We start from the raw sequence: 25,623 nt of genomic DNA on the forward strand, positions 1-25,623 counted from the left end.
TGCAAACTGGCTGCTGCCAGAAACTCACAGAAACACCGACCTGGCTGCGTTCAAAGTTTGGAAAGAGGGAACTAGTAGGTGTTGGCACCTACTGTGTGAATCAAAAATAAATACAATAAATTAATATAAAGTGGTGTGCCCCCACTCTAAAGTGTGCACGTATAGTGCTAATGTAAATACACAAGTGCAATAAGAAATAAAGTGCATTAATAAGTACACGTCTAAGTATACAATAAATAAATCAACCAATAAAAATGAGATTATAATAAACGGGACAAAATGAATAAGTGTTTAATGTAGTCCATATAACTTTAACATACTAAATTGTTGCTTGTTGTATATTTTATACTGCGATATAAAGTGCTATGTAATCCATGCAAAGTGCTGCGTGCCAGTCTTAATAAACTATTCTGGTGATTCACTCTGTGCACCCTTCTTCCGTGCTCTGTGCACCCTTCTTCCGTGCTCTGTGCACCCTTCCTCCGTGCTCTGGTGTATCCCCCACTCACCAGATCAAGACCCCCTCCTGGGGTAGCAAGCATCCACAATGTACGCCCTGTGCTGCGCTCTGGCAAATCTTTTGTCCCCCTGTATGTGGCTTATTCCAGTATCCGCTCAAAGAAAAAAAGAGGATGCCCAATAGTGTGATACCGTAATAAAAGTCTAGTTCTATTAATTAAAATCATCACTGGGTACTCACATTTAGTAATATCAAAACAGGCGTTGTATAAAATCATGGAAGTGTTGTGAACAGCGTGCGTCCGCTCGCCTGGTTACGTCGTGATGACATCGTCTGCGTTCAAAGTTAGACGGATTCCATATTATTGCTCATGGTTTTTTAATAGGATGTCCAACAAGCCCTATTAGGTGTGATGGTCAGGTGTTTTTTTTTGCAGTACAATTTGCGCCTATTCCTTTTGTATTAACGTAAAGTTTCAGTTTCGGCAGCATTTGGGTATCGCTACTAGCGCAAATGCTTGGTATCGGCACCAATACGGTCCCTAGTTTAAAAACTTGGCCATGTAGTATAAAGTTGAGAGCCTGAGCTGGATGCTCCGCCCCCACCACAGCCCAGCGCTCCAGTGAGTGAGGAGGGGGGCAGAGCGGAGAGCTCTGACTGACGGAAGCTCTCTGCTCACGGAGCTGTCAAAACCAAGCGATCGGCAGTGTTCGATCGCCCGGTTCTCAATCTTGGAGGTTCCAGGGGACAGATGCAGCATCGGACCTATGCTGCATCCACCTAGGCAAGTATGATGGATGGGGGGTAAAAAAAAAACAGGCCTATATTTATTTATTTATTTATTTATTTATTTATTTATTTATTTATTTTTTTTAAGGTTCAGTGAATCGTATGTTCAGTGGGAAATTTATTTTTGGAGATTTTTGAAGTTTACAATTTTTTTATTTTTTTGTAAATATTAGTAAAATAAGACCTATGCTTTGTAGTGGGTCAAGATTGTGCCTTCCAAGCCTGAGTCCAGCCTCATCCTTAATATGCAGATCAGTTTTGGGCACCAGATCGCAAACGGTAAATTATGGAATTGATAATGAGAGGACAACCTTAATTAATAATTAGATTTTATTTTTTTCACCCCTGAGAACAGGCAGTAGAGGGATGTGATCACATGTAAATGCCAAGATTAGTTGTATAGTAAAGTTGTTAAAAAATATTTCCTTTTTTATATATTTTTTTTAATTTTATTTTTTTAATAGCAAACCTCTCTACACTTGCCTGCTCTGTGTAATGAATTCCTGTGTGATATACTGTATATTACACAGTGACCATTTTATACCCAGCATTCTGAATATTGCCCTCTATACTCTTAACTCTCTATAACCATATTGATTCTCAATGCAGAAAATAACTTTTTTGCTTTCTTGGTGACGAGAGCATCTGCCTGTCACTGAGGCAACCACAATCTGCTGTGGTGTAATTATAGCCGTGAATAGGTTCTTAATTATTAATGACTCACCATCTTTGAATGCGTTTTTTAATAATATTTTTAATGTCATTTTGTGATGGTTTCTTAGACCTAAGAAGCCAAGGGAAGAATGGTTAATACTTTGGATAGGGAAAAGGTTGAACACGATTCAGCAGTAATTGTATGTATTCTGCATTTTATTGCTGCCTTTTTTTTTTAGTCCATACAGCTTCAAGGTCATTTGTCGGGTGAGCAAGTCCCAAATTCACACATTTCTTTTATTTTTGTAGCTGATAACACGTGTGTGTGTGTGTGTGTGTGTATGTGTGTGTGTGTATGTGTGTGTGTGTATGTGTGTGTGTGTATGTGTGTGTGTGTGTGTGTGTGTGTGTGTATATATATATATATATATATATATATATATATATATATATGTGTGTGTGTGTGTGTGTGTGTATATATATATATATATAATCATTTTTTTTTTTCCTGATTTAACATCTGATTAAAAGCTTGTTTACACCAGATGCAAACATAGTATGAATGCATTTACATGAAATAATGAATGTATTTTATTAGGCCTGGTATACACCATTGTGTTGCTTTTTATCTGTGTTTTTTTTTTTTTTAAAAGTGTGTGTAATTTTATATTATGCATCAAGCTACTGCAAACAAACGCTTTACTTCATTCCGCTACATGCAGTATAAGTCCCCATTCACACCTAGGCGTTTTGTCGCCTGTAGTGTGACGCCGCTGCCGCCAGAGGGCTGCAAACACATTGCCCTCTATGGAGATGGTTCACATCTCCACGCCGGACGCCTGCCGCCTGAAAAAAGGTCCCTGACCTTTTTTTTCAGGCGGCTTTCGGCGTTCGGGGACCATCTCCATAGAGGGGCACATCTAGGCGGACAATCGCGGCGGCAAATCGTGGTACAAAACGCCGCGATTTCGTCCGCCTAGATGTGAATGGAGCCTTAAGTGTTGTGTTCTGGCGGTAGGATGGGAACTTCCAGTCTCACACCTAGGTCAAAATGGAGTAGGGTTGAGCTCTGCTCAGCCACTCACAGGAAGCTTTGTATTCTGTGAATGAATACATGGCTTCCCCGATAGTAACATCTGCTTGCCTCTACACCTCGGCCAATCAGAGGAATCTTTGTAACCATTCATAAAATACAACGTTTCCTATGACTGAGCAGCGCTCAACCTGACTCGGTGTTGTGCGCTGTGAAGTTCCCAACCTTCTGGACTACAGCACTGTATACTGGATGTAGCTGAGACCACATACAGCGTTGAGAGCCACTTCAGGTCTTGGGCCTCGTTCACACCTATACGTGGTGTGTTTTGCAGAATTGCACTACAGTCCATTTTAAAACATTCACATCTATGTATTTTTCAGCCGCTGCAGTTTTGGAAAGTGTCAGGGACTTTTCCTTTAAGCAAAAAAAAAAGTATGACGGTTCGGTTTGTGTAGAAGTCGCATCAAAGTAGTGCATGAACCTTTTAAGTTCAAAGTCACACGTTGGGGTTAGATTGCTAACCCTAGCAATTACCACTAGCCCCAACCTTAATGATTATTGCTAACCCTAGCTATTAGGCCTTGTACACACGAACAGACATGTCCGATGAAAACGGTCCACGGACCGTTTTCATCGGACATGTCTGCTGGGATCATTTGGTCTCATGTGTGTACACACCATCAGACCAAATTCCCCGCGGACAGAATACGAGGTGACGTGGCGGTGACTATGATGCGGCGACGTGCATGAACCCGGAAGTTCAATGCTTCCACGCATGCGTCGAATCACTTCGACGCATGCGCGGGATTTCGGGCCAGCGGACATGTCCAATGAGTTGTACTAACCATCGGACATGTCCGACGGACAGGTTTCCACCGGACAAGTTTGTCCGCTGGAAACCTGTCCGCTAGCCCAGGAATCCGGTCCGGTAGGCCCTACACACGGTCAGACATGTCCGCGGACCAGTTTCAGCAGACATGTTCGGTCGTGTGTACGAGGCCTGACCGCTAAACATGCGACTTTGGACACACAAAGATTCCTTCACTACTTTGATGTGACTTCGATGCAACCTGGATACTTGAGTGTCGGAGTGTTAAGTCGAATCAAAGTTGCACTACATGTTGACAAAAAAACAAAAAACAAAATATATCAAACACACTGCAACACAAAACCAAACAAACTATTTATATTTTGCTGAAAGCTTGAGATGAGCGTGAAGGTGCCATTGCTACTGTGTTTTTGATGGTGCATGCTCCAGGGTTTGTAGCATGTCTAACATTCTCTTTGGAAGCTGATCACTGCCATCACATTCCTATATGAATAAACTCCATACTCCTTACTTCCCATGGCCACCTAGAGATTTGCTATGTACACATTTGTTTTCTACAGCTTTGTTTTAACTTTGCTCACTTCCTTGAAAACCTTGATGTGGTTTAGAGCTGGAAATGGGAGGATGTTGTAATATATTGTGTAATCGCTCACAGCCAGGAATATGCTACAGGAAACTATAGAAGGTGTAGGCGGGAGAGCCCTTGTGTTGGCTAAAGTGGGCCATAGACCTGCCAACTGTCTCTGCCTGGACGGACATCAAAGTCCTAACCATAAGTCTCATTCACTCCATACGTACGTGCATGGAAACTGATGGGAAAACATGGTGCATCAAAATGTTTTTTTTGTTGTGATGCTGCAGCTATAGAAACACATCAAGGTATATGATGTGCCCACAAAAAGTAATCTATTTTCTAATAACATTACTTGATTGCACATTAGAGTGGATCCATTACCACTGAGCTTTCTTGAGTAACCTATAAATAGAAAGCTCTTTTGTAGTTGATGGCGGAGAGAAGTAAGAAAACCGTACGTCCCGTTACCCCACAGCTCCTTCATTTATGATATCCTGTGGGCCGCAACCAACCTTCCTCCCTTCTTAAACCTATTGTGTCCTATCTGCTGATCGTTCATTTCAACGTCTTTTTTGCAAAAATGACCACTTCGTTCAGGAAGCCAATCTATTTTAGATGTATTGGATTGTTTACCAGAACGTTCATTTTCAGTAAAAATTTGTAGTTTATGAATTTGCTCAAGTACAATTCTTCTGTTTTGTTTCAATTTGTTTCACTGTCCCAGAAAATTGTGTTTGTATATATGCCCAGCACCTTTTTATTTATTTTTATTTTACTATAACGATTACATTAATTGAACCATCTGATTGTAATGCTTGTTGATGGCCCGAGGCTGGCCATGCAATATACAATTCTCTTGTACAATATTCCTTTAGATTTACCAAAACCATACAATATGAGGTCAAACCTAAACCCTTTGGCCCAGATTCTCAAAGGAGATACGACGGCGTATCTCTGAGTCTGAGCCGGCGTATCTATGCGCCTGGTTCTTAGAATCAGTTACGCATAGATTTGTATTAGATCCAACCGGCGTAAGTCTCTTACACAGTCGGATCTTAACTGCATATTTACGCTGGCCGCTAGGGGCGTGTATGCTGATTTACGCCTTGAAATATGTAAATCAGCTAGATACGCAAATTCACAAACGTACGCCCGGCCGATGCAGTACAGATACACCGTTTACGTTAGGCTTTTCCCGGCGTAAAGTTACCCCTGCTATATGCGGCGTAATAATAATAAGTATGGACGTCGTTCCCGCGTCGAATTTTGAAAATTTTACGTCGTTTGCCTAAGTCGTCCGTGAATGGGGCTGGACGTAATTTACGTTCACGTCGAAACCAATACGTCCTTGCGGCGTACTTTGGAGCAATGCACACTGTGATATGTCCACGGACGGCGCATGCGGCGTTCGTAAAAAACGTCATTTACGTGGGGTCACATAACATTTACATAACACACGCCCATACTTCCCACATTTGAATTAGGCGGGCTTACGCCGGCCTATTTTCGCTACGCCGCCGCAACTTACGGAGCAAGTGCTTTGAGAATACTGCACTTGCCCGTCTAAGTTGCGGAGGCGTAACGTAAAAAGGATACGTTACGCCCGCACAAAGATACGCCGCTGTACGTGAATCTGGGCCTCTCTGTTTGTATGCAATCAGGCAGGCCCTTGCCCTACATAGTTGAAGGTTATGCTTCATTTCTATGGACGTTTTTACAGCCACTTTTCTGAGCGTTTTTTACAGCTTAGAAAAGCCTGTCCATGTTATTAAGCACTCCTGTGAATTTCCTGTGTTTACAGAGGCTACAGTGACTCAAGACATTTTTGCTGATAAAACGCTGGAGCTCAAAAACGCTGCGATAGCATTTTTTTTTTTGAGTTTTTGCACGTTTTTTAACATTTTTAACGTCTGGCGTTTTTACAGCTCTAACGCTGGAGCTTCAGAACGCACTGGTCCTGTTTTTTTTTTTTTTTTTTTTTGCAGCTTAAAAACGGCTCCGCCATCTACAGCTCAAAAACGTCATGGTGGGCATGAGGCCATAGACTAACATGGAGAGCCGTTTTTTTAAGGTGCAAAAAACGCTCAGAAAAGTGGCTGTAAAAAACGTCAAAAGGAAATGAAGCCTTAATCTAAAATAATTTTAACAAGAAAATTGTATAAGTTATGGCTAGCTTTAGATATAATTAGATTGTACAACTTTTTGTGATTTCTAAGGGTAAGAATAATAATAATAATTCTATAACGGAGTGCCTCCATTATAGAAGCCTTTTGCTATGGGGGCACTGAAGCAGGTCCATTCACACACAGCTCGGCCCTGCCCCTGCTCTGTCCTCACATCCCCAATACTCGCTGCAGTAGCCTCATGGTTATCTTTTAGTGCCCACACTAGTCTGTGTTGCAGTGTGTTGGTGTATTGCATTTTTCAAATGCCCATACCATTACACTGGCTGGCATAGGCTGCACAAACTAACCATTGAATGAGATAAGTGCAGCAGGAAATGGTGGTGTTATGAATTAGTTCACCACCTTTATTTTTTGTGAAAAGGTTGTCAGGGTTGGGCTCAGTGCTCCGATTGCTCAGCTGTCGGTTAATTGCCAGCACTCATCGTTCCACAGTGGCTCGTGGCTCACCCGGTGTTTATTTCCTGCTCTTCAGTGCAGCCCACAGCCAGCCTCTTCTGGCTATTTAAACTGCCTGGCTCATTCATTCAGTGCCTTTGCCTTGGTCAACATATCTAGACACTCTCTGCTGTGTTCCTGTTAAAGACTTGCCTGGCTGACGTCCCTGATCCTGTCTGCTGCCTCCAACTACACGGATCTCTGGCTGCCTGATTTCCTGGCTTGTCCTGACTACCCACTCCGGCTACTGATCCCCGGCTATGTTTTGACTACGATTACTAATTGTACTATTTTGACCACTTTAATAAAAGGTGTACATTTTTTTTTTTTACTGCATTTTCTGTCTCCATCTGTTTTTTAATGGTTTCTGACAAAGGTGAACTAACCCTTTAATGCATAGAATGCATTAAAGTGGTTTTAAAGCTTCCAAGTTTTTTTTTTTTTTTTTTACCTTGACGCATTAAGGCGACGTTGCAGCCCCACTCCCACCAAAAAATAAATCGGCATCTACAAATACTGTATTTGTAGCTGCTGATTTTTAATATTGGCACACTTGCCTGTCCAGGGGTCCCGCAGTGTCTGCACCCCAGCCGATTTTTTTCATTTTGCTCTCAGGGGATGCGGCCATCATTTCCTGTAAGGGAAACAGACAGTGAAGCCTTGCGGCTTCACAGCTGATTCCCTACTGTGACTGTGCGCAGTGTGCTGCGCTTTGTGAATGGCCCAGGGGGGGGCTGAACTTCCGAGGGACCTCCTCTCGCCGCTGTCTCCCTCCTCATTGGTCAGATTGATAGCAGCGAGAGCCATTGGCTCCCCCCTCCTGTCAGTCAACTGCAGTGACATGGGGGCAGAGCTGAGTCCCGCTGTCTGTGTCAATGGATGCAGCAGAGTGGGACTCGGGAGCGAGCATGCACAAATGCGGCTTCCCATGGGGGGCACTGGACAATGGAGGAGCCAGAAGCGCCGACAGAGGACCTGAGAAGAGGCGGTTAGGGGCTGCTCTGTGCAATTTCAGGGCTGATTATATATATATATATATATATATATATATATATATATATATATATATATATATATATATATATATATATATATATATATATATATATATATATATATATATATATATATATACATAAATATTCTTGAGCCTTGAAAAATGCAGTACACCTCTTCATCAGCTAGCATGGGCATTGAAAAATAACCATGAGGCAAGTGTAGTGAGGACCGGGATATAGGGAGTGAGTTCTCCTTTTTTATGTTTTGTGAAAAGGTGGACTAACCCTGTACAAGAGGTAAGTGCAGTGGCGGACAGTGGTGTGGGGAAGGAGTTTTAATGTTTTGTAAGAAGGCGGATTAAGCTTAAAGCGGGGGTTCACCCTTAGAGGGCACTTTTCCCCCTTAGATTCCTGCTCGTTATTACTAGGGGAATCGGCTATTTATTTTAAAATATGTGCAGTACTTACCCGTTTACGAGACGCATCTTCTCCGTCGCTTCCGGGTATGGGCTTCGGGACTGGGCGTTCCTTCTTGATTGACAGGCTTCCGAGAGGCTTCCGACGGTCGCATCCATCGCGTCACGATTTTCCGAAAGAAGCCGAACGTCGGTGCGCAGGCGCAGTATAGAGCCGCACCGACGTTCGGCTTCTTTCGGCTACGAGTGACGCGATGGATGCGACCGTCGGAAGCCTCTCGGAAGAATGTCAATCAAGAAGGAACGCCCGCTCCCGAAGACCCATACCCGGAAGCGACGGAAGAAGATGCAGCTCGAAAACGGGTAAGTACTGCTCATATTTTAATATAAATAGCCGATTCCCCTAGACCGAACGAGCAGGAAGCTAAGGGGAGATTTTTTTTTTTTTTTTTTTTAAATGGGTGAACTCCCGCTTTAAGGTCCCTTTCACACAGACGGATAGAATGGTGCTTTTCGCTGCGGATTTTCTAGTTTTCTACCGCAGCTAAAAGCACACAATGCTTTCCTATGGCCCCATTCACACACAACGTTTAGCTGCGATTTCATTGCATGCAGCGTGGTGCGAATAGAAAAAATAGAATTTAATGCGTCCAGGTGCAATTTAGCGCAGCTATATGCACTTAACCGCAGGTAATCGCAGTCTTTTGTGTCAACTGCGGATAACAGCGTGAGAAAAAAAAAAACAGGAAGCGCATCATAATAAAAAAAAAAAAAAAATGGAAATGACTACCGCAGCTAAACGTGGCCGCATGTAATCGCAATGTACAAATGCAGCTAATCGCAGTGCCCAGAGCCTTGAATTTCACTGAAAAAGTACATGCTTTGAATTGCGGCAAAACTGCCGTCCGTCTGAAAGGGGCCTAAGGTGGAGGATTGCACAGGAAAAAAATTTAAGTAGTCGCGCAAGACACAATGAAATTGGGTGTTGAGAAAAGAATGCAATGCTGCCGGGGACCAGCATTGCATCGATGTTTTGGTGACCTCCGTTGAACCAGTACAAACTGAAGCACCAATGCTTATAAACCAGTTTGTACATCCGACTTTTCCCCCCCAGAATCTCCAATCTGTGATGTTCTTGTCTCCATATCATTTGCATTGTGACCCATCCATTGCATACTTGATAAACGTACAAAGATTTTGTTTCCCCTTCTGTCATACTCTATGCAGACTGGCAGCTGTCTCCTTTTTTTTTTTTCACCCTTGTTGTGGCCGAAAGCTTTGACTAAGAAGCTGCCTGCATGCTGAAAGACACTAATGCTTCTGTTGTCCTGGATACTAACATCACGCTGCATTGTAATCAAATCTGGGCTTTTTGCTGGCCGTTTTGGGATTCAAATCTGACCTCCAATCTTAGCAGCTGCTCCAGCGAGATGGACAATAGCGATCTGGAGGGCAGATCTAGACAAAAGGATGCAAGTCTGCTTTGTACAGCCCTCCAGTGATGGGGCGGGGCCGTATTTCACGTGTGATCTTTTAAGCACTTATTTTTTTTTTTCTTTTAGGTTTATGGAATTTGTGAGATAAATTTGAAAAATTCAAATAAGTCTTTGTTTTCCCTATGACTTCATAGCAAGTGGATCCAGAAATAATCCACAAATGATAGATGGCAGAATTAAAGAAAAACTGGTCTTTAACCACTTCAGCCCCAGAAGAATGTACCCCCTTCCTGACCAGAGTATTTTTTGCGATTTGGCACTGCCTCGCGTTAACTGACATTTGCGCGGTTGTACGACGTGACTCCCAAAAATTTTTTACGTGTTTTTTATTTTTTTGTTTGTTTTTTCATTTGGTGGTATTTGATCACCTCCGGTTTTTATTTTTGCGCTATAATAAACAAAAAAGTGACAATTAAAAAAAAAAACAATGTGTTTTATTCTTTGCTATCCCCCAAAAAGATAAAAAAATAAAAATTTCCCTCGGTTTAGGCCGATACATATTATTGGTAAATATTGCAATAAGCGTATATTGATTGATTTGCGCAAATGTTATGGCGCCTACAAAATAGGGGATTGTTTTATGGCATTTTTATTAGTAATGGCGGCTATCTGTGATGTGTGTGTGTTTTTTTTTTTTTTTTGTTTTTTTTTGGTGACTGCGACATTATGGCGGACCCATTGGACACTTTTTTGGGACCACTGTCATTTACAGCGATCAGTGCTATAAAAATGTACTGATTACTGTGTAAATGGCAGTGAAGGGGTTAACCACTAGGGGGCGAGGAAGGGGGCTAAGTGCATCCTAGGGAATGATTCTAACTGTGTGGGGGGTGGGCTACCAGTGACACAACACTGATCGCTGCTCCCAATGACAGTAGATCAGTGTCCTGTCACAAGGCAGAACAGGGAAATGCCTTATTTACATAGGCATCTCCCTGTTCTGCAGCTTCGTGACACGATTGCGGGACACCAGCGGACATAGAGTCCGGGCGTGGTCACGGAGCTCGCGGCAGGGGCGCGCGGTGCGTGCCTGCACGGCGGAAAATTCAAAGCAACGTACCTGCTTTGCGCAGCCGTGCCATTCTGCCGATTTTTATATATCTACTGGCAGCGGTTTACAAGCTGTTAACCCCACCCCCTTTGTCTATATAAAATCAATATATTTTAGTGTGTGTGTGTGTGTGTGTGTGTGTTGTCCTGTATACCATTATCGTTGAAAGTAAAAGGAAAATCCCAAATTTAAGGTTATGCCCAGAAAAGTAATAGAGGGGACATTTTCCAATGTGGACACTAACTCTTGTGACCTGGGGGGCTCCAAGGAATTGCCTTAATTTTCAGGGATTTCCTCTCACTTCCTGTTTGGCTATAAGACAGGAAGTTAAGTGAAATCTCTGCAGTGGGACACAGATGGTGGGGGAAAAAAATGGAAATAAATGTTTTTGCCTATAGCTCTAGTTTTGTGATTTGTAAAGGAAAAAATGTATTGGAAAAAAACAAAACAAACATGTCATACTTTGCCTCCTCTGTGCAGTGGTTTTACACAGAGCAACCCAATCCTCCTCTTCTCTGGCCCCCTGTTGATGCTTTTGACTCCTCCCCCTTGCTGACTGCCCCTATAGCAAGCCTCTTTCTGTGTGGCCCCATTGGACATGGCCATCTTACCTCTAGTACAACATCCCTCATCGCAGACACCCGTGCCTTTCCTTCAGTAAAAAGTGTACTGATTTCTGCGTATGTTGGCTTTTGAGGGTTTTGCTGTTTACTTGTGAAGTTCTTACTTTTTTCTTTTTTTTTTTTTAAATGCCAATCATGGCCCTGTGTATTCAGTCCATCAGTTTGGTCACTGACGCAGCTCATCCTATTAAAGGCTCAGTAGGGAGAAGGTGAACAAATGTGGTCTGGTCTGAGCTAAGCCAATCAAAAAAGTTGACGTTGGCTTAAGTATCTTTTGTGATCATCTGGTCATATGTTGTTTCTGTGACCATGACTTATGCTTTTATTTATTCATTGAGGGCTACAAGAATTGCAGAATTTACTAAGCTGTCCTGTTGTACTCCCACCTTTTTGGCTTCCTTTTCCTTAGCTCTGCTCTAGAATTTACATCAACTCAATATTTTTGCTAGTCCCTAATTTTCAACCTGTCGGCATAACCAGCATATGTGTCGGCACCGGGCCTTACCGACGGCTATACGTAAACGTACAGCTCTTGTTGCATGCTCTCGGCCCAGTGACTGAGCTTTTATTGACAGTTTCCAGTCACTGGGGTAGATTCAAAGAGCAATTGCGCCTGCGTAACCATAGTTACGCAGCGCAATTGCTTACTTACCCCGGCGTATCGAATGCTCCTGATTCAGGAACCTCGATACGCCGACTGCAGCCTAAGAAATGACTGGCATAAGGCTCCTTATGCCGTCATATCTTAGGCTGCATTCTTACGCAGGCAGCTAGGTGGCGTTCCCGTTGTGGTCAGCGTATAGTATGCAAATTGCATACTAACGCCGATTCACAACCCTACACGAGCCCTGCGTACGCAGTTTACGTTGTTTGCGTACGTCGGTTTTCGTGTAAGGCTGCTCCTGCTAATAGCGGGGGCAGCCAATGCTACGTATACCCGTCGTTCCCGCGTTGCGAAGTTAAAATTTTACGTCGTTTGCGTAAGTGAATGGCGCTGGACGCCATTTACGTTCACTTTGAAGCAAATGACGTCCTTGCGGCGTCATTTGCCGCAATGCACGTCGGGAAAGTTTCCCGACAGAGCATGCGCCCTACGCTCGGTGCGGGAACGCGCCTAATTTAAATGATTCCCGCCCCCTACTGGATCATTTACATTAGGCGCCCTTACGCCGGGCATTTTTGAGGAGCGCCCACGCAAATTACGTGGCTACTGCTTCGTGAATGAAGCGTAGCGCAGTTAATTTGCGGGGACGCTGCGCCTCCGTAAGGAGTGCGCAGCGGTACCTTAATTTACCCCACTGTTTACAATTGGGAGCTCGGCTCCTGATCTAACCGCTGCAAAAGACCACCACAGTGTTCACATGATCAGAAACTACTCCTCCAACACATTTCTTTAAAACCCACGTTTAAAGGGCCGCTTCAACGCAGGAGATCTGTGGAGGAAACCCCAGCCTTCATTTACTTCTGCAGTATAGTATCTCATAGTCTGCTAGAGTCTACACACTTCTCAAGCTACAGATTCCAAACTCGGAAGCCCTCTGTTTTATCTACTTATGCCGCGTACACACCATCAAGAAAAGTCTGATTGTGAGCTTTTTGTCGGAAATTCCGACCGTGTGTATGCTCCATCTGACTTTTTCTGTCGGAATTTCCGCCAACAAAAGATTGAGAGCAGTTTCTCTCTTTTTTTTCCGACGGAAAAAGTTTCTATGGGAAAATACACTCGTCTGTATACAATTCCGACGCGCAAAAAAACAGACGATCTGCCTATTGAACTTCATTGATGTTGGCTCGTCATATGTGTTGTACGTCACTGCGTTCGGAATTTCTGACAAGATTTGTGTGCAACACAAGTTTGAGCCAACATTTCGTCAGGAAAAAAATCCACTGTTTCCTTGTCGGATTTTCCGATCGTATGCACGCGGCATTGGCCGTCTGCATTAAAGTACACTCCCACTTTTGCAGGTGGGGACTTGTTTGTTCATCCTAGTTGATCCCTTGGTCATTTTCTTCCTTGGATGCTTGAGCTATCCCCTTTAGCCTCCACTCCAAACCTGTCCTTCGGATCCCCATACTCCACTCTTCTAGTTTTGCTGCACCCTGTTGTGCATCTTCTTGGGTTAGTTTTGGGTTCCCTGTACCCTTGGATCCTCCTATTCCTCCTCTGGTAGGAGTCTGTGCTTAGGAATGGTATCCCACTCACTCGCACTTCTTCTTGCAGAGGTGTCCTTTGCCATCACGGTTAAGTGTATCCCTTGTGGTGGTTTTCTTCTTCTCTACTCCTATCCTTCTTCAGAGGGACCTCCTTGCCCTTTTATGGCATTCCAAGATATGAATTCACTATTTAGCCCAAGTGATCTCGGGCCATCTTTGAGTCGGGATTGCAAGGCTCAGATGTTGGGAGTCCACTATCTGTGGATCTTGACCCCCTTCCTTTTTAGCATGGTCCTCCCTTCTCATGCATTCCTGCCGGACCTAATTATTGAAGGATAGATCCTCTTCTGCATGGGTCTTCAAACTATGGCCCTCCAGTTGTTCAGGAACTACAATTCCGATCCCTGCTCTTCTGTGATCAAGCTGGGGAGGTCTCCTTAGATGTCTCCTTCTCCCTATTCTCGATCGGGTGAATATTCCTAGTTCTGAAACTGGAATTCCTACTTCTACTTCTAGCTGCTTGGTAGAAGCATCTGTCCTTTACAGCGGTAGGCTGGATGTTTGCTAGAACTGTGTGTTTTATAACTGGTTATGCAGGCTTGCTCAGTGCTCATCACACACCTTAAAAACGCCTGTGGGTGTTAGTTGGAAGGACTCCTTGTCTTGCAGTCCTGATGTTCTTTCACACAGGCATTGTTCATCGCCCCACCCACTCCTTAAAGCGGATGTCCGCTGAAAATGTTTTATTAAAAGCCAGCAGCTACAAATACTGCAGCTGCTGACTTGTAATATTAGGACACTTACCTGTCCTGGAGTCCAGCGCCATCCGCAGCAGAGGACGAGCGATCGCTCGTCACTCTGCCCCCCCCCCCCCCCCCACTGCCATCCTCAGGGAGGGAACCAGGAAGTGAAGCGCTCCATCTTCACTGCTCGGTTCCCTATGGGGCATGCGCGAGTCACGCTACGCCTGGCGATTGGCTCCCGCAGTGTTCCCAGAACACAACGGGGAGGGGACGGGAGGTGATGTCATGCCCGCAGTCTGCCCGAGACTGTGTGGCCACAAGTGGGTGCAAATGCCTGTCTTTAGACAGGTATTTGCACCCCCCTCCCCCCTGAAAGGTGTCAAATGTGACACCGGAGGGGGGAGGCTTCCGATCAGCGGGAGTTGCACTTTAGGGTGGAGCTCCGCTTTAAAGGGTCACTAAAGGAATTTTTTTTTTAGCTGAAATGATTGTTTACAGGGCATAGAGACATAATAGTTAACTGATTCCTTTTAAAAATGATTAAAAATAGATAAAAAAACAATCATATAATGTGCCTGCAGTGTAGTTTCGTTTTTGCTGTTGTTTCCTGGTTCTCTGATGTACAGAGAGCCACTAGAGGGCAGTCAGCCAATAGAGAGCAGTGATACTTTGTCTAAAACTCCTCAGCACCAATCCAGTTTCGTTTTACACACAATAATCACATTAGTGACCACCGTGAGAAATCTCCCAGCACTGTGGTTATCAGGAAACAGGCAACCAGGAAGTGTCCAGAACAGAGAGGATTTACAGCAACATTAAAAGCAAAAACGAACAATGAGGACATGAAACCAGTACTGCAGTAAGGTAAAGGAAGCTATTTAGCTAAAAAAAAAATTTCCTTTAGTGACCCTTTAAGGCTGGAATCACACCTATGCATTTTTAGGACTTTTTTGCAGATTTGCACTACAGAACGTGTTCCATAGGAAACCATGTTAAATGGACTGTAGTGCAAATCTGCAAAATACAAAAAGCACTACAACTGCATAGGTATGAATCCGGCCTTTACAAGGACCTTTCAATTTTTTTGTACTTTGCATAAAATCTCCATTGAGGGGTATGGGTTCTGTCCTCTTGTAAAATGAGCTCTTCTTGTACAGCTTTATTACAAAAGTGAAGCATTTGGGGTTTTGAAAGCGGAGTTATACATGGTTGGCTTACATTTTACATTAAAACTCCATATGTTTACCACCTCGATACTGGGCACTTTCACCCCCTTCCTGCCCAGGCCGTTTTTCAGCTTTCAACGCTGTCACACTTTGACAATTCCGTGGTCATGCTACACTCTAACCATGTGATTTTTTTTTTTGTCTTTTTCTTCTCACAAATAGAGCTTTCTTTTGGTGATCTTTAATCGCTGCTTGGGTTTTTACTTGCTAAAAAAAATAAATACGTTTTCTCCTTCACTAATGTGCACTGATATGTGGCACTGAAAGCCAGTACTGACTGGCATCACTAATGGACACTGATTGCTGGCACTGCTGGGGATTTATTGTAATCGGCACTGTCAATAGATGCGGCTGGGGATCATGCCTGTGTTCCGTCAGATATGGTGACCCGTCAGAATTGGTAACGCAAGTGACGTTCCGTCGCTGCCATCTTGCTGCACCCCACTCTCCTCCACAGTAATGATACACTGAGAAGGGGGCAAGCAGACATCTTGTTACACCCACCAGTGTTTTGCATTTCACTTAGTTTTAACTCAAAACAGAGCTTCTATGCTTAAAGCGGGGGTTCATCCCAAAAAATGTTTTTAACATTAGATTGAGGCTAATTGTGGGAAGCATAATCAGGGTTTTTTTTTTAAAATCAAAGCAGTACTTACCGTTTTAGAGATGGATGTTCTCCGTGGCTTCCGGGTATGGTCTTCGGGACTGGGCGTTCCTATTTGATTGACAGCCTTCCGACGGTCGCATACAGCGCGTCACGAGTTGCTGAACGTTGGTGCGGCTCTATACGGCGCCTGCGCACCGACGTTCGGCTACTTTCGGAAACTGGTGACGCACTGTATGCGACGGTCGGAAGACTGTCAATCAAATAGGAACGCCCAGTCCCTCAGCCCATACCCAGGAGCCGCGGAGAACATCTATCTCTAAAACGGTAAGTACTGCGTTGATTTAAAAAAAACACCCGATTCTGCTTCGCACAATTGGCCTCAATCTAATGTTAAAAAATGTTTTTTTTGGGTGAACCTCCACTTTAAATACAGTATATGGAAATCCGACGGACTGTTTAGATGTTACATTTTAAAAGCAGCAGCAAACCTGCTGATCTCACAGGTTTGTTAATGTGACAGAACACCTTTTTGATTTTTAAAATTCAACGTGTAAACAGTCCGTCAGATTTCCAAATACTGTATTTAAGCATTTAAGCTCCATTTTGTGTTAAAAATAACTGAATTGCAAAACTCCAGTGGGTGTAACAAGATGTCCGCTTGCCCCCTTCTCGGTGTATCATTATTACTGTGGAGGAGTGTGGGGTGTAGCAAGATGGCGGTGATAGAACGTCCCTTCCGTTACCGATTCTGACGGGTTGCCATATCTGATGGAATACCCCCCTCCCCCTTCAGCAAGCTGGTTGCTGGGGGGGGGGGGTTACTCAAAGCCAGGAGTCCCGACGGTGGACCCCAAAAGAGGAGGATTGAGATGGCTCTGTGCAAAGCTGTTGCATAGAGCAAATAGGTATAGTTTGTTTGTTTTAATAATATATATATAATTTATTTTGCAATCCTTTCAATGTCTTGCATTAGCAATTGTGAATAGGATAAAGTAAAAAACTCTAGCAGGGAACAAGCTGACCATTTTGCTTCTCCATAAATGGGACCCTTTAGACTAGGGGAGCTTTTATTCTGCCATTGCAATCTTTTCAGTGTAGTTGCTTACAAGGCAAAAATGTTGTTTGCTTGTTAAATTTCCTCCATACATGAATAGCATGTCGGATATTGTTCAGTGTTCTCGGTCATGCAAAAGGCTGTTTATTAAATGGCCCCTAACATTTGAGGCAGAACTTCCATTTATTTAGGAGGCACTTTGTTGTGTGAATTGCAGCTGCCCTGCTTTGTCTGCTTGAAACGGAGATAAATGTTTTCTTTTGTAATATCTCAACATATTGGATTTATTCAGTGCGCAAAAAATAGTTGGCAAGCGTTTCCCAATTTTGTCTGGTGCATCCCTTTAAATACTCAGAAATCTAATGCAGATTGGTTTAGGGGAGCCATGGGAATTGTGTCCATTTCACATCCTCCAAATGTCTGTTGGAGAGGTCAGCTGAGCGGCCATATGGCCGTGTATTCTTTGTGTCAGCAGGAATTGGGGGAAATGCAAATGTTCTTTCAGACCGTTTCAGGCAGCACCCGTTGTATTAAAAGCTGTAGTATGTAGCAAGTTGGGTTACATTCATACCAGATCAATGCATTTGTCTTGTATGAAATGTGTCGTCTTGTCTTGTATTTGTCACCTATCACCCAAGTCATGTAAAGTTGGCTATTGATTGGAGTGTAAATTCTTAAAGTGGAAGTCCATGCAAAAACTAAAATCCCTACATCTATATACATCATGGAACTAACACTAAATTCTCTATCCCTGTAAAGAAAAGATGAGTATACATGTTTTTTTGGAAGCCGATCTGACCTGCTTTGACCCAATCTCCAGCGGCGGAAGCTCTGCAGGGGACACAGCCCACAACAGCGGTGAAATGAATGGGAAGTGACGTCACCCATCGGGGTACTATGGGGCTTCCGCTGTCCATCTCCTCTGCACCCGCCTCTACAGTGAAGCTGCGGCTCAGGATGGGATCCGTTCAAGGGGGTCAGATTAGCTTCCAAAAACATGTGTGTAATGTGTGTGTGTGTATATATGTATGTATGTATGTATGTATATGTGTGTGTGTGTATATATGTGTGTATGTATATATATATATATATATATATATATATATATATATATATATATATATATATATATATATATATATATATATATATATATATATATATATATATATATATATATATATATATATATATATATATATATATAGGGAGTGCAGAATTATTAGGCAAATGAGTATTTTGACCACATCATCCTCTTTATGCATGTTGTCTTACTCCAAGCTGTATAGGCTCGAAAGCCTACTACCAATTAAGCATATTAGGTGATGTGCATCTCTGTAATGAGAAGGGGTGTGGTCTAATGACATCAACACCCTATATCAGGTGTGCATAATTATTAGGCAACTTCCTTTCCTTTGGCAAAATGGGTCAAAAGAAGGACTCGACAGGCTCAGAAAAGTCAAAAATAGTGAGATATCTTGCATAGGGATGCAGCACTCTTAAAATTGCAAAGCTTCTGAAGCGTGATCATCGAACAATCAAACGTTTCATTCAAAATAGTCAACAGGGTCGCAAGAAGCGTGTGGAAAAACCAAGGCGCAAAATAACTGCCCATGAACTGAGAAAAGTCAAGCGTGCAGCTGCCAAGATGCCACTTGCCACCAGTTTGGCCATATTTCAGAGCTGCAACATCACTGGAGTGCCCAAAAGCACAAGGTGTGCAATACTCAGAGACATGGCCAAGGTAAGAAAGGCTGAAAGACGACCACCACTGAACAAGACACACAAGCTGAAACGTCAAGACTGGGCCAAGAAATATCTCAAGACTGATTTTTCTAAGGTTTTATGGACTGATGAAATGAGAGTGAGTTTTGATGGGCCAGATGGATGGGCCCGTGGCTGGATTGGTAAAGGGCAGAGAGCTCCAGTCCGACTCAGACGCCAGCAAGGTGGAGGTGGAGTACTGGTTTGGGCTGGTATCATCAAAGATGAGCTTGTGGGGCCTTTTCGGATTGAGGATGGAGTCAAGCTCAACTCCCAGTCCTACTGCCAGTTTCTGGAAGACACCTTCTTCAAGCAGTGGTACAGGAAGAAGTCTGCATCCTTCAAGAAAAACATGATTTTCATGCAGGACAATGCTCCATCACACGCGTCCAAGTACTCCACAGCGTGGCTGGCAAGAAGTGGTATAAAAGAAGAAAAACTAATGACATGGCCTCCTTGTTCACCTGATCTGAACCCCATTGAGAACCTGTGGTCCATCATCAAATGTGAGATTTACAAGGAGGGAAAACAGTACACCTCTCTGAACAGTGTCTGGGAGGCTGTGGTTGCTGCTGCACGCAATGTTGATGGTGAACAGATCAAAACACTGACAGAATCCATGGATGGCAGGCTTTTGAGTGTCCTTGCAAAGAAAGGTGGCTATATTGGTCACTGATTTGTTTTTGTTTTGTTTTTGAATGTCAGAAATGTATATTTGTGAATGTTGAGATGTTATATTGGTTTCACTGGTAAAAATAAATAATTGAAATGGGTATATATTTGTTTTTAGTTAAGTTGCCTAATAATTATGCACAGTAATAGTCACCTGCACACACAGATATCCCCCTAAAATAGCTAAAACTAAAAACAAACTAAAAACTACTTCCAAAAATATTCAGCTTTGATATTAATGAGTTTTTTGGGTTCATTGAGAACATGGTTGTTCAATAATAAAATTAATCCTCAAAAATACAACTTGCCTAATAATTCTGCACTCCCTGTGTATGTATATGTATATGTGTATATATATATATATATATATATATATATATATATATATATATATATATATATATATATATAATCTTTTTATTATAAATTTCCAAGTTTCATTTCATAAAGTTGGTATTTTCATTTTAAAGCTAAATGTTGGTCCCTACAGACAACTGTATTAGTTTTAGTTTTGCCTTCCGGTGCTAAACTGCCAGCACAGTTTGGATTTGTAATCATCTCCATTTAGTGAAGATCATTTCTTAAGCCTGGAGAGAATGTTTGTCACTAGAGAGCGAGGTCACACTGCCGCTATGAGAGGGAGTGAAAGTTTTAAGTCGCGTTGGAAGCTAAGATTTCATCTGCCTATGGGAGGGAGTATTTGAGATTTAGTTGGTGAAGAATGGGAAAGATGACAAAGCAGAATCTTGATGTGGAAGGTCACCTTTCTGCCTAAGTGTATTTCTACTTTTGCAGTCACATTTAAAAAATAAAAACGATACACTGTATTGGCATATAACACTCACTTTTTTTACCCTGAAAATAGAGGGTGAACTGTGCCTGCGTGTTATATGAAGGGGGCTGTGGAAAGTTTTTTTCTTCCCTGAAACTTCCCTCTTAAAGTTGGGGTGCATGTTATAAGCTGATATATATAGATGTATATAGATGTATATAGATGTATATAGATGTATATAGATGTATATAGATGTATATAGATGTATATAGATGTATATAGATGTATATAGATGTATATAGATGTATATAGATGTATATAGATGTATATAGATGTATATAGATGTAGATAGATGTAGATAGATGTAGATAGATGTAGATAGATGTAGATAGATGTAGATAGATGTAGATAGATGTAGATAGATGTAGATAGATGTAGATAGATGTAGATAGATGTAGATAGATGTAGATAGATGTAGATAGATGTAGATAGATGTAGATAGATGTAGATAGATATATATATATATATATATATATATATATATATAAAATTTAGGGTTGTCCCGATACCACTTTTTTAGGACAAGTACCTATACTTTTTTTTATGTACTCGCCGATACCGAATACCGATACTTCTTTTTTTTTTTTTTAAATGTGTCCCCCCACATATTGCAGCCATGTCCCCCCACATATTGCAGCCATGTCCCCCCACATATTGCAGCCATGTCCCCCCACATGCAGCCATGTCCCCCCCACATACAGCCATGTCCCCCGTACCTAAATGATGCCGCTGCCGCGTTAATCCCGCGCGGGGAACATTACAGTCAGCTTTCGTTTGAATAGCTGTTTTCCCTGCTGCGCTGTGTATAGAGACACTCCCCCTTGTTTGCGATTGGACAGATCCGTCCAAGGGGGAGTGTCTATGCGGCGGGGAAACCGGCTATTCAAACGAAAGCTGACTGTAATGTTCCCCGCGCCGCGGTGATTAACGCGGCAGCGGTTTTGCGACACACGACGGCGGCGCTGGCGGCATGGGGAGGGAGTATTCTATTTTGGCATCAGGGGTATTTGCGGGAGTACGAATACTTCCGTTAATACTCGATATATATATATATATATTCAAAAGTATTGGGGCACCTGTCTTTACACGCACATGAACTTTAATGGCGTCTTAGTCTGTAGGGTTCAATATTGAGTTGGTCCTCCCTTTGCAGCTACATCAGCTTCAACTCTACTGGGAAGACCGTCCACTAGGTTTAGGAGTGCGTCTATGGGAATGTCTGACCATTATTCCAGAAGTGCATTTGTGAGGTCAGGCGCTGATGTTGGACAGGAAAACCTGGCTTGCGTTCTCTGCTCTAATTCATCCCAAAGGTGTTCTATCAGGTTGAGTGCAGGCCAGTCAAGTTCATCCACGCCAAACTCGCTCATCCATGTCTTTTATGGACCTTGCTTTGTGCACTAATCCAAATCATTTGGTGGAGGGGGGATTATGGTGTCAAGTTGTTTTTCAGGGGTTAGGCTTGGTTCCAGCGAAGGGAAATCTTAATGCTTCATCATACCAAGACATTTCGGATAATTTCATGCTCCCGAGGTCCCTCCCCTGGCACCATTTTCTCTTTGTGTGTGGAAAACTTGTGAGAAGTGATTAATGCTGATAGCAGAGGAACAAAGCAGCAGACAGAAATGACACTTAGTGCTCTGGAGTGAGACTAATCCACACTATAGAGCAGTGATGGCGAACCTTGCCACCCCAGATGGTTTGGAACTACATTTCCCATGATCCTCACGCACTCTGCAGTGTAGATGAGTATCATGGGAAATGTAGTGCCAAATGCTATAGAGGGATAGGTTTTTTCATATTCCATGTCTAAGGTTTACAACCACTTTAAAATTAATTATTCATGTAGCTATAATAGAAACAAAAGTATATGTATACATGCCATGTTTCCTGACTGTCATGAGTTGATTATCAATCGATCTAATGCCTTTCGTTGTGTTTGTTACAGAGTGATAAGATTGCATGGGTCCGGTTACGGGAATGACTCCTGACAAGAACGTCGACACTCCCGGAGCAGAGAGAGCCGCAGGTTTGAGTCAAATCGATACAATGGGTAGCCTGCCAGAAGAGGTCGGCGCAGCCAGGCCAAAGGCCTCTGCCGTGGACTGTGGCCCGGCAGACGAAGAGTTAACAAACTTGAACTGGCTTCACGAGAGTACCAACCTGCTGAATAATTTCAGCCTTGGAAGTGAGGGACTTGCAGCCAATAATCCATTATATGACATTGAAGGCGACAATTCACCATCGGGTTGTCGAAACGCGGAGAAGTCTTCTGCCTCCTCAAAACCTCCGTATTCCTTCAGCCTACTCATTTATATGGCGATTGAACACTCCCCTAACAAATGCCTGCCTGTGAAAGAGATATACAGCTGGATCCTAGACCGGTTCCCTTACTTTGCCACGGCACCCACCGGCTGGAAGAACTCGGTCCGACACAACCTTTCTCTAAACAAATGCTTTCAAAAAGTTGAAAGGAGTCATGGAAAGGTAAGTGATCTGGTCAGCAGTGAAATTAAAGCGACACTAAAGTAAAAAAAACAAAAAACATGTTCTACTTGCCTCCCACTGTGTGGCTCGTTTTGCACACAGTGGCCCCCGATCCACGTCTTTTGGGCATCCTTGGCGGCTGTCATGGCTCCCCCTCCGCAAGAGCTTTCCACCTTCATGTGAGCTTGCATGGTGGAAAGCTCTTGCGGGCGCGCTCCCGTCATACAGCGGCGGCCATAGCCGCCGACTGTATCACTCGGCCCCGCCCCCCGCATGCCACCTCATTGGATGTGATAAACAGCAGCACCAGCCAATGGCAGCCAATCAACGGCCAGGCTGGGAACTGAAGAGGGTGGCAGGGAAGAGCGTGGGACTTTCGAGGGGTCAGGTGAGTAAAAGGGGGGGCCTGGAGAGGGGGGGGGGGGGTTACTTCGGATGTTTATTCACCTTAATGCATTAAGGTGAGAAAACATTTACAACCCCATTAAACTTGGATTATGATCAGAGCAGATATTGGGAAGATTTCAGGTTGGAAATAGGTGACCTGTATTTGGTAACTTTTTTTTTTTTAAGAGTAAAGGCGATCGAATTTTCCAACGGGAATTGTGTGACAGGCTGTTGTCGGAAAATCTGCCAGTTTGTACGCTCCATCAGACAATTGTTGGATTCTCCGCCAACAAATGTTGGATAGCATGCTTTACAATTTTCCGATCGTGTGGACAAAAGTCCAAAGTACAAACGCGCATGCTCAGAAGCAATGCTCGCCCTAACACAACATTAGCAGAAGTTGCCCAAAGGGTGGCGCTAAAGAGCTGAAAAAACATGTCGTTTTGTGTTGGTTGGCCCACAATTCTTTGGCGTTTTTGTAGGCAAGACAAGTTCATGGCCAACGCCCTTCGGACAAAAATCCTACGTTTTGTCCGATAAAAATCTGATCGTGTGTACCAGGCTTTAATGTTTCCAGAGATGGGGGTCACAAACCTGCATTTTAATTTTTAGCAGTATTAAATGCAAAAGCAAACGTTTTATTATACTGCCGCTTACCAATTCTTAGATGTGTTGGCTGCATTAGTTTCCCTTTTTAGGATTTTTTTTTTCTTCTATTTTTTCATCCGGTGATCCAGCCAGCAAGTCTGTTTTTCCAAAGCCCAAGTTCTCCAACAGAATGTATTAAAATGATCAGCTTCCATTTGTTTACAACCCCCCCCCCCCCCCCTCAAATCCCTCCTTTCCCCAACTGACAATCCTGCTGTCTCCTGTGCTCATTCCTCCATAGTTGTGTCTCACTAATACAGGAGATGTGTTACTGGCCAGATCACCAGGTGAAAACAGAGGGGGGGAAAAGCCAAAGAAAACTGATGCAGCCACCACATCTAATGATTGGTAAGCTGCAATCTATTGTGTTCTTGGTTTTGGGTTTGACTTCTGTAAGATTTGGCCCCTTAAAGTGGTTGTAAACCCACTTTTTTCACTTTTACCTACAGGTAAGCCTATAATAAGGCTTACCTGTAGGTATCAAGAATATCTCCTAAGCCTGTACGGTTTAGGAGATATTCCCCCCGCAATGCGCCGCTGATTGCAGCGGCGCATGTGCAGGGGGGATTCTCGGCTAAAGGACCGGCAGCCGCCAGACCTTGCCGAATTTAAATCTCCCGTGCGCACACGCAGGAGTGACGTCATCGCCGCTCCAGCCAATCACAGCGCTGGAGCGGCGATACCCGGAAGACACGCCGGAGCAAGATGACATCTCGCTCGGCGTGAACCAGGTAAGTATTTCATAATCAGCCAGTATGCGGTGCATACTGGCTGATTATGCCTTTTGCCTTTGCAGGTTTAAAAAAAAAAAAAAAAAAGTTTATGAGGTTTACAACCGCTTTAATGACCAGGGCATGAATATTGCGTGGTCGTGTAACGCTGTACCCAAAAATAGAGCTTTCTTTTGGTGGTATTTGATCTCCTCCTGTGTTTTTTATTTATTTATTTTTCCTAATTTTTGTGCTATTAAAAAAAAAAAAAAAGACCACTATATATATATACTAGTAATGGCGAAATTGCGTTGGAAATTCTCACACCAACTGACAATTTTGGGAACCAGTGACATCAATATAGTGATCAGTGCTAAAAATATGCACTGTCACTGTAATAACACAGCTTTTTTTTTTTTTTCTCTTGCGCAAAAAATAAAAACTGCAGAGGTGATAAAATACCACCAAAATAAAGCTCTGTTTGTGGGGGAAAAAGGACATCAATTTTGTTTAGGAGCCATCTTGCACAACCGCGCAATTGTCAGTTAAAGCAACGCAGTGCCGAATTGCAAAAAATGGCCCGGTCATTGGGCAGTCAAATCCTCCGGGGCTGAAGTGGTTAAGTCGTCGCGACTTTAGGTCTCACCAATTTGAACTGGCGCCATTGAAAAGAATGGGCTGCGACTTATGCCACTTTGATGTCCAAAGTCGTGTGACTGGAGCCTTGCAGGAAGTCGGATCAGAATAGCAAAAACATTTATTTTTTTGTTATTTACAGTGTTTGTCACTTTA

At 43.2% G+C, this 25,623-nt stretch overlaps 1 protein-coding gene across 1 annotated transcript in view; it reads left to right on the forward strand.

Annotated features, from left to right (window-relative positions):
• Positions 1 to 25,623, forward strand: part of FOXN2 (forkhead box N2) — a 69,313-nt gene that overhangs the window by 22,950 nt on the left and 20,740 nt on the right. Inside the window, exon 2 of the mRNA XM_040351591.1 lies at positions 22,548 to 23,086. Within this exon, the coding sequence (XP_040207525.1) occupies positions 22,562 to 23,086 (525 nt within the window). The 5' untranslated portion in view covers positions 22,548 to 22,561. The remainder of the gene's footprint in view (positions 1 to 22,547; positions 23,087 to 25,623) is intronic.

This window comes from Rana temporaria, chromosome 4, assembly GCF_905171775.1.
Source record: "Rana temporaria chromosome 4, aRanTem1.1, whole genome shotgun sequence".
Taxonomy (NCBI): Eukaryota; Metazoa; Chordata; class Amphibia; order Anura; family Ranidae; genus Rana; species Rana temporaria.